Source organism: Saccostrea cucullata, unplaced genomic scaffold, assembly GCF_032062105.1.
Source record: "Saccostrea cucullata isolate Sc308-1 unplaced genomic scaffold, CSIRO_AGI_Scuc_v1 ctg65, whole genome shotgun sequence".
In the NCBI taxonomy this organism is placed as follows: domain Eukaryota; kingdom Metazoa; phylum Mollusca; class Bivalvia; order Ostreida; family Ostreidae; genus Saccostrea; species Saccostrea cuccullata.
In genome coordinates this window covers 802323-815210 of record NW_026938807.1, presented here as the reverse complement: position 1 = coordinate 815210, position 12888 = coordinate 802323, and the positions used below count along the sequence as shown (strand labels likewise).

The window sequence follows — 12888 nt, the reverse complement described above, 5'->3', positions numbered from 1 at the left end:
GGGTTGTGTGGCTATTATCGTAGATTTATCAGTGGTTTTTCTTCTATAGCCAAGCCCTTGTTCAAACTTACGGAAAAGGGGAAAGAATTTAAATGGATCGCTGAGTGCCAAACAGCATTCGAAAAACTTATTAATAAATTTCATTTGGTCAATGCACCAATACTCGCTCACCCAGACTTCGCTTTGCCATTCATCTTAGATACTGACGACAGTCAGACAGGCCTTGGTGCAGGGACAAATAAAAGGAATAGCTAACGCTAGTAGGACATTGTCCAAGTCAGAACGACGTTACTGCGTTAATCGAAAAGAAAATACATTTTAGGCTAGAAATCCTACATTCAGCAGTGAAGAGGTTTTTTTATTTATAATTTCTACACCATCTTTTTATACCTTCCATCTGTCTCTCTGTCTGCTTGGTTATAACTTGTTTCCGCAAAAACTTTAACCTTACCTATAACTTTCAATTGTTTGGAGAGATGACTTTCATACTTTCTATGCGCCTTCCTTATAAAAAGACCTTTGATCGAGATATCTACAACCTATTTGACCTCTTGATCTTGACCTTTCAATTTGACCAACTTTCGCAAAAATTTACTGAAGATTATTAACCTTAGCCATAACAACCAGGACTGCCATACTTCATCTGTGTATTTAATTTGACAAGACATACATAGATATATATTTTAAATTTTTAACTTGACCTTCACCTTAGAGATTGACCCACTTTTTAAAAAACTTTAGCCTTGACCATAACTCTTGAACATTTTTACGAGGGTTTTCATTTTTAACATACCCTGTGTATTCCATTTTAGTCATGACCTTCATTTGGATACCAACAATTTGACTTTTGACCTTGGAGTTCGACTTTTTTTTGAGAAACCGTATAACCTTTGCAATATACCATACGGGGGAATCGGTGTTGCACAAACACATCTTGTTTTAAATTAATCTATCAAACTGTTAGTAACTTGACGTAATCAGAAGCAATTTCAATACTGTCCTAATTTCTATTAACAGCTACAGAAGAAATGAAAGCAAATTACATTTAATAATGACATGTCATCTGTTGCAAGCAGATTGATAACCCTCACGTTGTTGTTAGTGATGCACATTTATTATAGCTCCTATATCTATCACGTGTTGTCGTGATCAACATTTGTGAATTTAAGATTTATATTAAAGGAAGAACTGTGCAAAGTAAGTACAGCATTTCTGCGGGGTAACCACTTTGTTGTTGAAAACAGACTGCCCCCTCAATATTTTCCCTCTATGCATATATACTTGAACTTATAAAATAATGAGTTTGCATAGTATATAAAACGCTTTGACGGAGAACTCGCCTTGAGGCATTCCTGAGCAACAGAAAACCGATTTCCAGATTAATCACAGAGCCTATCTAGATCTTTTTATTATGCTTTTCATTTTCCATTAAAGTATACAAATGACAGGTTTTCCGCTCGGATTATCTATCATTTGCGTATATTTCCCCAGCAGCATATAGAAGTATTGCTGAGTCATGTAGAATATGCATGGACGCATTTAATGAGAGAAGTTCCAATCCTTTAATTTCCTTGTTATTAAGGAAAGGGATTAAGGGTTCTATATAGAATCAGGTCTTTTATTAAAAGCCGCAATATGCCATTTATTACTAAAATACAATTTACATAAAATTCGGAAAAATGTTAATCAAAAACATGAAGAATCGAAGGCGAGGAGGAAATAATACACATTAAGTAAACAGAAATTGGTCAGACATGTACATGTCTTTTATGACTCTGTTGAATTGAAGATGCGAACAAAAATCCCGAGAAACCCTTCGCAACGGGAGGCATTGCACAGTGCTGTACCAAAGAGAAAAAAGGGATTGTCTCTGCATGAAAGGGAATGGTATAGACATGTATAACTACATGGTCTCACAATGTAACACTCGTGAGACCGTGCCGATTCCGAATGTTAATCTATATTTATTTAATTCCTGGAAATGCATTGGTCGGTCTGTCCAATAAATTACCGAGAATCCCAGACAACTTTGTCTGGATATACTTCCTTATTGCATTAAATCGTTCCCATTACAGCCTCACAGCGCTGAATTGCTCTCATAATCTTTTAGGACGTGAAAGCTACCTTCAGCAGGGCGTTGAATGGTCCTTTTGATTGAAATACAGAAACAAAATGTGGTTGTTAAACATTGATGTCCCCGTATAACAGCTTATAGAAAAGGTTAAAGTTTTTTTTTTCAAATGCAACTCCAAGGTTAAATTTACCGTAAGACGCAAATTTAGCGATGTCCTTAATAACTGTTTTTTTTTTAGCGAGAATTAAATTTGGCGATTTTTAGGTGCTCACTATTAAAGAAGCTATTACAAATAAAATGTAGTTAATTTTTAGCGATATCTAATTTCAGCGGTCTCAGCACCCTCGCTAATAATGCCAAAATTAAATCCTCGCTAAAAATCCTACTTATCCAAAGAAAGGACATATTTTGGAATAGGAAACCCAAGCATCAACCGTTAAAATTTATGTCCAAATTTGAGGGGATTTTTAATTAAAGTTTGCCAAACTACAAGGTCAGTTTGCTACATAACAAGGTCAAAGAGTCAAATAAAAGACCAGGTCAAAGAGTCAAATAAAAGGCCTTGTCATAGGAAATACACATTTGAAAGATATATAATAAGAGTCCTGGCAATAACTGCTTTAAAGTTATTGCCATGTTTCAAGTTTTTCAAAAGTAGGTCAAACTCTAAGATCAAAATGGTTAGTATCCAAATGAGAACCATGACACAAAGAATACAGGTATATACATGTACTAAAGCCCTTAGTATAAAACGCATTAACAAGAGATGTTTTTTAAAACACTTATACCCCCCACCCCAAAAGAATTGGAATTTTTCTTAGTCCTGTCAAAAATGGCTCGTTCGTACCCAAAACAGAACTTAACATAGATATTTCTATGATAAATCTGTATATTGAATTTCATTTCAGTGGGTGCAACCTCTGCAAAAAAATGAACAGAAAATACAAATAATTGGAATTTTTCTAAGTCCAAGGGGCATGACTGTCCAAAAAGGCTCGAACGTACCCAAAACAGAACTTGACCTAGATATTCTTGTGATAAATCAGAAAATTAATTTCATTATAATTGTGCAACCTCTGCGAAGAAAATGAATGAAAACTGAAAATAATTGGAATTTTTCTACATGTAAGTCCAAGGGGCATAACTCTGTCCAGAATAACCTGATCGTACCCAAAACAGAACTTGAGCTAGATATTCTTCTGATAAATCAATATATCTAATCTAATTTCAATATGTGCAACCTCTGTAAAGAAAATAAATGAAAACTGATGATGGATCGGAAGACAGACTGACAGCAGCAAAGCAATATGCACTCCTTCTTTAAATGGGGCATAAAAAGTGGGTCAAACTCAACGTCAATGTCAGTTATTAAAAATATACACCAAAGAAAACTAGAACTGTCCAAACGGGACAACCTGGGTTTTTCAGAATAAGTTTTTCCATAAGAAAGATATGGACAAAATGAATTATGAAATTTTTCTTCCAGTGACCTTGAACTTCCACAAATGACCTTGGGTCAAGGTCATGACACACCCTTGGGTCATGGGCAATCTTTGTGAAATGACAACCTACCAAGTTTATTCATAAGAAAGATATGGACCGGACACAAATTATAATTTTTTTCTTCCAGTGACCTTATACTTCCTCAAGGTCATGACACACACTTAGGTCATGGGCAATCTTTGTGTGGAGTAGTAGATTCTAATGTTCCTCCATAAGAAAGATATGGACCGGACACGATTGCACAGACAGACGGACAGATGGACAGCTAGACAGACGGACAGATGGACAAGGTGATTCCTATATACCCCCCCAAACTTTGTTTGCGGGGGGTATAATAACCTGTCAAAATGAATACACTTGTGAAGTATGAAAGTTCTTTCACCAACTCACTTGGTTTTTTTATCAAAAATTACGCCCAAGGTCAACCGCTGGTAATTTTTTGCAAAATTGGGTGAAACTCAAAAGGTCAAGAAGTCAAATATGTTGATAAATTCAAAGAAAGATCTTGCCACAAGGAAGACACTTGTGAAATATGAAAGTCTTAGCTCTAATCAATCAAAATTTATGGCCAAGGTTGATGTTACTGCAGAAACAAATAAACAGTCTTTGTTAGTCTGATCATGACATGGAGCACAAATGGGTGTAGTGGTCATCAGGGACTGTTTATACTACTCCATGGCACCTGATCCCTACTCTGATTTTAAGAGGACTGTGTTAAACTTAACTCTGCTCCCAATTTGCCCTTCTCCAAAGGACTTGAGCTTACTTTTATTTTTCATGTTTATGTCTGGAACTACACATCTACAGGACACTCCTAATGATATTCAAAACTTTAAATTATGAATCAGCTTTTGCAAAAAGTGTAAAATATAGTTCCCAATCCCCTGATGAAAACCATAATTTCAGAACATTATAGCTCATGTAAAGGACAACTCCTATCACATTTAAATACTTCACTCTGCATTGGCCTACTGCTAAAATGCAAGATGCCAGGTTTTAGTGGATAACGAAGGTTTTCCCTTTTACCCCATTTGGTCCCCAAAATGAAAATGTCAAACACTTTTTTGTATACATGTACTGCAGGCACCATTAATCATATTTTAAAATGTACCTAGAAGTTGTTTGAGGAAGGATATAGTATGACAGATAGACACACAAATATAGCAACAATGTACCTGAACTTTCTATAGATGCAGGCATAACAAAAAAACCCACAATATCTTAACAGAAATCAAAGCATTCAATATCCGTTAAAAGTCCTGACTTTCAAACTTTATATCATAAAGACACAGTAATAAAAAAAGAATTTTATTTAGCATAAAGAATAAATAAAAAATAAACTTCTAAACATGAGTAAGGCTTCACATAATGTGAAATAAATTAGTGACATGAATTTGCACAACACATAATAAACTACATGTAATATTGTTTTACTTAGTGATTCTTTTTGATTTTGAGACTTCACAGGTAAACTCTGTATATCAAATATGAACATATAAATGCAGACAATTGAAGTAAGGATAAGTACATACTAGGGACTGAACATCAACTAAAATATAATCACTTGTCTATTGGACAACTTTCCTACATGTTATTTGTAAGAATTCCTTTTTTAAAAATTTATTCATATCTTTACAAATATAAAGAAATCTGTAGAGCTTAAATTATTTTCAAAAATGAAAAAGTAACAAATAAAACTGACATAAAAAGATTTGCTTAATCCAGAAGAAAAAAATCACTAATTCATGCATTTACCTAGTCTTTTTGTTTGTTAACAATATCTGATGAAATAAAACTGCAGCCTTAGATTGTAATGTTGATCACAGTGAAAACATTTGTTGAAGTATAATGAATTCCTAAGTAGTTTTTATATACACAACATATATATCATGCATGTCTAGAGAATGACTTGATGTATTGGACATGGACAATCTGACATACGTCAATGTTGAGTCCTAATACTATCAGTTTTAAATAAGCACCAAATAATGCATTAATATGCATAAGGTCCATGCAAATCTTGCATCACGTATAAATAAGATATCCCATGGGGTACTTTATCCAACTTTTACAGTAACCAAAGTTCACAAGATATATAAATTGATCCTGTAATCACTGCCTATGATGGTCTTATATAGATCAAGTGAGAAAATGGATTTCAGATCATACTCTTTTCCAACGTATCACTGTAAACTGTTACATACAATGTAATTAAAATTGAAAAAAAAATGTCAAAACTTCAATATCAATCCAGAGCAAGATGTGAAAAGTCAAACAGTCATTTCAAACCCTGTTACATATATTCCCTGAAATAAAGAACCAGTCAGTAGTAAAAGAAGCCACTTTCTTAATAAGTTAAAATACTCAATCTGTGTTGTTATGATGATTATGTTCTACTTGAGGCACCGTGTCTGAATTCTGCTAACAACTTGTTGTACAGAGTTCCAGTATAAATAGCGGTCTACCAGAAACTAAACATCAGCTATTGAAATCCTCCTGTGCTACATCAGTCACTGACTTTACAAACTCACTCAGGTGTTGAGCTAGCTTCATTTTCTCCACTTTTGTTTGAAATTTTTCTCCTGAAGTAAAAGAGTTCTCTTAAGGTATTCAATCCCTAATAGCAACAGATTCCATGAAATTGAATACACAACAGATATGTGGGTGTTGAATACTCCGTATATTTAGACACAATTCCCATTTATTCCTATTAGCCAGTAAGAGTGGGATGTGTCCTAATTTATTACCTTGAATTTTAGTAAGAGTTATGTCCCTTTATTTTCAATTCATAAAAAAATCAATTTTAAAAGTTTTATCCAGTAAAAAAATTGTTTTCAATTTTCATTCTCTTTCTAATATTTCAATGCATCTTTCCACTGCCGTATTTATTGAAATTCATATTATCTGATTTTTTATTTAAAAAAAAATGCTTTTCCCCATAGACTTCAATGTTAATTAACTACTGCTTAGTTAATGAATTTTTAAAAACTTTCTCGCATTCAATCCTTTTCAGCTATAAAATGCTTTATTTTAATACCAGCGTATTATGTACTTGACGGACATTTAAGGGTAGAGAATTTGGTCCTATTAGGGATGGAAATCCTTAATACCTTTCTAATTCCCATTTTGACACTCCCCCCCCCCCCTCCCCCCCCCAAAAAAGAACTTTGTTATAAAAGTATATTGGATTGAAGAATTATTTACCGTCCCAATTCCACCGCTGTAGTATAGACAGAAGTTTGTTATGGCACCATGAACTGTTCACAGCATTCAATATAAGACTGTTCAACATGCTATCTTTTTCATCTACAAAAACAAGAAGCCCATGGGCCACATCACTCACCTGAGCACATGGGCTAGTTAAAAAACACAAATCAGCTCAGTATTGAAAAGTTTATTTGTTGGGGGAGGGGGGATTTGAATTTTCTATAACTTGAAAATGTCACTATATCAATAAAGCATACATGTACAATTTCGCCACACTTGAGAAGAAGAGTTTTAAAGAATTTTTCCTATATATTTCTATGTAAAGATTTGATTGCCCATTATGACCCCACCTCACCCCCAGGGGTCATGATATGAACAAACTTGAATTAAGTCTAACTGAAGATGTTTCCAAATTAATATTCCCAATCATAGCTTTGCTGTTCTTGAGAAGAAGATTGTTCCTATATATTCCTATGTAAAACATTGATCAGCCATTATGGCCCCGCCCTACCCCAGGGGTCATGATTTGAACAAACTTGATTCTACACTACCTGAGGATGCTTCTACATGAGTTTCATCTTTTCTGGTCCAATGGTTCTGGAGAAAAAGATTTTTAAAATATTTTCATATATATTCCTACATTAAACTTTGATCAGCCATTGTGGCCCCTCCCTACCCCCGGGGGTCATGATTTGAAAAAAAAAATTGAATCTAAACTACCTGAGGATGCTTCCACATGATTTTCATCTTTCCTGGCCCTTGGTTCTGGAGAAGAAGATTTTTAAAGATTTTTCCTATATATTCCTAAGTTAAACTTTGATCAGCCATTGTGGCCCCGCCCTACCCGGGGGTCATGATTTGAAAAAACTTGAATATACACTACCGGAGGATGCTTATACATGAGTTTCATTTTCCCTGGCCCAGTGGTTCTGGAGAAGAAGATTTTTAAAAGATGCCATTAATTTTTCATTAATTCATAATTATCTCCGCTTGGCCCTTCATTTGAACAAAATTGAAGCCCTTTCACCCAAGGATACTTTGTGCCAAGTTTGGTTGAAATTGGCCCAGTGGTTCTTGAGAAGAAGATGAAAATGTGAAAAGTTTACAACGACGACAACGATGACAGACAACGGACAAATTTTGATCAGAAAAGCTCACTTGAGCCTTCGGCTCAGGTGAGCTAAAAATACAACTTAATGGGGAAATAAAAACAATATTCCCATGGGCCACAGCGCTCATCAGCACATTGGGCTTGAATTTACCCCCCTACCCCTGGGGCGTTCATCATTTGAACAAAAAAAACTTAGAATCTACACTACCTGAGGATGATTCCACATGAGTTTCATCTTTCCTGGCCCAGTGGTTCTCGAGAAGATTTTTAAAGATTTTTCCTATATATTCCTATGTAAAACTTTGGTCAGCCATTGTGGCCCCACCCTTGCCCTGGGGGTCATAATTTGAACAAACTTGAATCTACACTACCTGAGGATGATTCCACATGAGTTTCATCTTTCCTGGCCCAGTGGTTCTTGAGAAGAAGATTTTTAAAGATTTTTCCTATATATTCCTATGTAAAACTTGGGTCAGCCATTGTGGCCCCACCCTAACCCAGGGGTCATGATTTGAACAAACTTGAATCTACACTACCTGAGGATGCTTCCACATGAATTTCATCTTTCCTGGCCCAGCGGTTCTGGAGAAGAAGATTTTTTAAAAATGCCATTAATTTTTAACAAATTCATAATTATCTCCCCTTGGAAAAGGGTGTGGCCCTTCATTTGAACAAACTTGAATCCCCTTTACCCAAGGATACTTTGTGGCAAGTTTGGTTGAAATTTGGTTCTTGAGAAGAAGACGAAAATGTGAAAAGTTTACAAAAACCACAACGACAGACAATGGACAAATTTTGATCAGAAAAGCTCACTTGAGCCTTCGGCTCAGGTGAGCTAAAAATACAACTTAATGGGGAAATAAAAAAAACTCTAATTACAAAACCAAATAAAGATTTGAAGTAATAAACAACAAACAGTAAGGTAACTAAATTTCTCCTACATCTCATTGTAGTACATGTACCTTTTGGTGGCAACACACAGTAGGCTATTATGTCTCTTAGTGGTTTAAGTTTTACATCATTTTCTTTTATCTTCAGTTTAGTCTGTTTGTCACACTCTTCAAAACTGTTCTGTCTGAATAGAAATGTATCATTGATTAACACAACTATAGAGATACAAATAGATAATTTACACAAGAACAAGACATTTCTTAGAAACAAGTATGCCCACCATATTTCAATATTGAAGCTGTACTAAATGTTACCGTGTTTCATGGCTACCTGAGCTTGCGTTTTCTGATGATGGTGCTCTGCGACTCGTTGACTGATTTCAGTTTAATTGTTATATCTGGTAATCTCAGTTGTGTGAGCTGTTCAGCATGTGCTAACTTAATGTCCTCTAGGCCTTCCTGAGGAAAGAAAGGTTGATATATTAAAGATTCAGGGAAAAATTTAAATGCTTGATCCATATTAATTCAAACATTAAATGATTCCATTAATTAGATTTCAATATTTGTGCTTATAAATTTAATAACATGGATTCTGAATGCATAAAATAAAAAGAAGTTTTGTAAATTAAAAAAATTGTAAACATTTCAATTTCACATAGGATAAGATGATTTATTCGCCATTAATGAATACAAAGCAAATAACCATTTTACCATTCAGAGATTATATTTCCCTGTTACAAAAACTTGTTTTGTAATTCAAAGCAGAATTTTGTGCAAAAATTTTTTTTTATTTTTTCAACTTCATACACCATCAAAAGATTCACCTAACTATAATGGCTTTGAAAAATTCTTTTCTTGATTTTTCTCTGATGTAATTTGCTATTAACCCTTGTGGATATTTATAGTAACTGTTCACCTTATTGGAGAAGACCGCGGGGGACTGTAGAATAGTGTCGGGGGCCTCTGTCATCCAGGGGTGGACCCTCAGCTCATAAATATTCATCCTACAGCTAGGATCCACATGTAACAGCCTGTCGGGAATGTACATGTCAATTTAAATTTTATAGAAAATTGTGACAGAGGTTCCAGATATTGGCTTTAAATTTTATACATCATAAAAAAAAATGTAATTTTTTCACTTGACTTTCATAGAGGAAGCACTGAACAGAATTTCTCAAGTTTTTAGATTATCAGTTATTATGTGTAACTTCACCTCCTGACAACATCCTTGGCAGCATCAGAAATAAACTTCCAGTCCTCCTCCGGAAACTCATACTTCCCAGACAGAATTTTTCTTTTCATTTCTGAGGTAATGTTTCTAGAGGGAGTTTCTGAGTAGAAAGGGGGATAACCACACAGCATAATGTACAGAATAACCCCCACACTCCACATATCACAGCTCTGACAAATCAATAAATATGGTGTATTACATGTATGTAGAATGTACAGAATAAATAATAGGTCAATTTAAATCTTTAAAAAAAGTGTCTGCCAAGCTGGTTGAGGGACTTAATTTGCCAGCTAGCTAGTAGCGTGCATCCTCAATGGCATATTATATGCAGTATATTATACATTTCAAGTAAATTAAAAAAAAAAATACTAAAGAGACAATTTAAAAAAAAGAACCTTGTCATAAGTATATGGTTTAGAGGTCTGTATGACCCCCTTTCTCTGTTTGGATTTAAATTTCTGAGCCTCTAAAACCTGAAAAAAAAATTATATACTTTTCAGAAGAATGACAAGAATGCATGTATACATGTACATATAAATACAATAGCTCTCCAATGTACCTTATCATCATTAAAAATTGCCATTTTTTCATCTGTAGTGTATACCAACTTCTATTTAAAATGTTCGGAAAACTCTTTAAAATAAGGCAATTAATGATCAAAGTGAAATTCTTGAAATGTCAACACAAAAATATTTTCTTATAGGCCTAATAAATTTAACAATTTTTCCACATCCCTATCAATTTACCGTAACTTTCATAAATGGTCTATAATTGTTCCAGACAACCCTCATAGATTGACAAAATACACTTAAATTAAAAGAATAAATATGGGTGAAAGGAGGGTTTCCTGGGTTTGTTATACCTGAGGTGCTACATAATAAGGTGTGAAATGAGGAGTCTGTAGGTTTCCGTCGTCCACCTTAGCAAAACCAAAGTCTGTCAGCTTAATCTCAGCATCCTAAATTAAGAATTTACCCTCTATTACTGTTACAGTATCACTTATAATATCAAACATATTTATAATAAAGTACTAATCGACATAAAAAAAATTACACTGATAAAACATTTACTACATCTTATCAGTTACAGACATATAAAAGGGGTAAAACACAAACAATTCTGCACCTCGGAGTTGTTTTTCAGGAGGAGGTTCTCGGGTTTGAGGTCCCTGTGAGCCACATTCAGGTTGTGACACCTGTGCACCGCCTCGGCGATGTCCCTGAGGTATGTGGCAGCCTTCCTCTCTGTGAACTTGCTCTCCTTACTGATTCTGTCAAACAGCTCCCCTCCCTCCATGAATTCCATCACCATAAGCAACCGTGCCCTAGAAAGTGAAAGAGGAATTAATTAAGCAATGATACTGATATCATGATGCAGGGTTGATTCAAGAGTCAAATAAGCAAGTCAATAAAAGACCAGTCACCACTGAATCCAGTCACTGGTAAACATGGAATTATACATTACACACAGGAAATAGTTAAAAAAAAATTCTGATATCAGTAAAAAGTCAGAGACAAATGTTCATTAGCTTGTCATTAAGTAAAAAATGTAGCTGAGAATGTAGTTTACTAATCTCAAAGGTCTTACATTTTTTTTAACAAACTCTTACTTTGGGTGAGGATCTCCTGGGAAGAGGACATCGTTTGCGTACACGTCCAGTACCTTTACAATGTTTGGATGGTCACTGCACAGTTTGTGGAGTCTGACCTCGGTGTGGGCCTTCGGTCCATCCATCATACACTTCAGGGCATACCTCTCCCTTGTATCCCTCTTGATACATGGCCTGTAGAAATCATTTATACTGTGTTTGTTAATCTATAAACTGAAACTGTTGTAGATTTTTATTTTATTTAAACTATCAACACTTTATTGAGTTTCTATTTAAATATTATTTAGTATTCTATTTATATTATAGTAATAAATCTCTTGCTCTGAACATCATACTGAACATGCTAAATATGGACATATTTTCTGGAAATTTTACTTGATATAAAAATGGTGGGCTTAATTTACTACTTCTTGGAACTGTCTCTCAGTTTCAAACTTAATACAGACATAGAGTTATTTAAAACCCCGTATATCGATACATTTTAAAAAACTTATTTAGAACGAACATGGATATTGCGAATTCACGGATACAGTGAAGTTATCTTGGATCCCCAGCTATATTAGATTAAACAAATTCCTTTTATGGATATAGCGAAGTAATTTCACAGGTCCCGGCGACTTCGTTATAACCAAGTTTTACTGTATATAAAACTTGTCTTATTTTACCTGACTGGACCAGTTATGCCTGTTCCCAGCTTTTCCTTCCATAAAACAATGTAGTCATCTGTTATAGAGTGTGTCTAAAATTTTCAGAAAAAAAATAACTCAAGATGAATATTGGCTGCATTCTAGTATCTAGATAAGAAAATTATTTGAGGAAAGTGAAAATTTTTACATTTCGGAAAATCCATGTCAAATGAAAAACAATTTTTTTTACACTTCCTCTTTACGGCATAAATTCATATATTTTTAATTTTTTTTTTTTGTACAGGTGATGTATGCAATATTACCTGACTTGTTTGACAGGTGTTTTTAAAACGGGATGAAAGTGTTCTTACTTTGATATATTGATTCAAAATATCCCTTTACCTTTATATTTGGGGAACTAACACAACTACCACTGGAATCAGACATGTTTAGCTATGTTTTCCCCGGAATTTCCCAGAACTTGAAATTTTGACATATCCACCAAGAAAGCGGAAGTAAATTGGTTACTTTCACTTTGGAAAAGGGGTGTCAGGATTATTAAAAAAAAGAACTTTTATCGAGCATACAACAAATATTTCATTAAAAAATGGTTAAGATGTATTTAAATACTTATAAT

The 12888-nt window shown here is 34.4% G+C and overlaps 1 protein-coding gene across 1 annotated transcript; it reads right to left on the bottom strand.

The window, feature by feature from the left end:
* Nucleotides 1-5195: 5195 nt before the first annotated feature.
* Nucleotides 5196-12788, bottom strand: LOC134251448 (MAP kinase-activated protein kinase 5-like). The gene is made up of 12 exons (XM_062733870.1): nt 12654-12788; nt 12291-12364; nt 11626-11799; nt 11142-11340; nt 10879-10974; nt 10412-10489; nt 9999-10186; nt 9702-9816; nt 9117-9244; nt 8858-8970; nt 6782-6883; nt 5196-6159 (listed from the first exon to the last, which is right to left on the bottom strand). The coding sequence occupies exons 1-12, from the start codon at nt 12696-12698 to the stop codon at nt 6056-6058; spliced, it is 1416 nt and encodes a 471-aa protein (XP_062589854.1). The 5' UTR covers nt 12699-12788; the 3' UTR covers nt 5196-6055.
* Nucleotides 12789-12888: the final 100 nt, after the last annotated feature.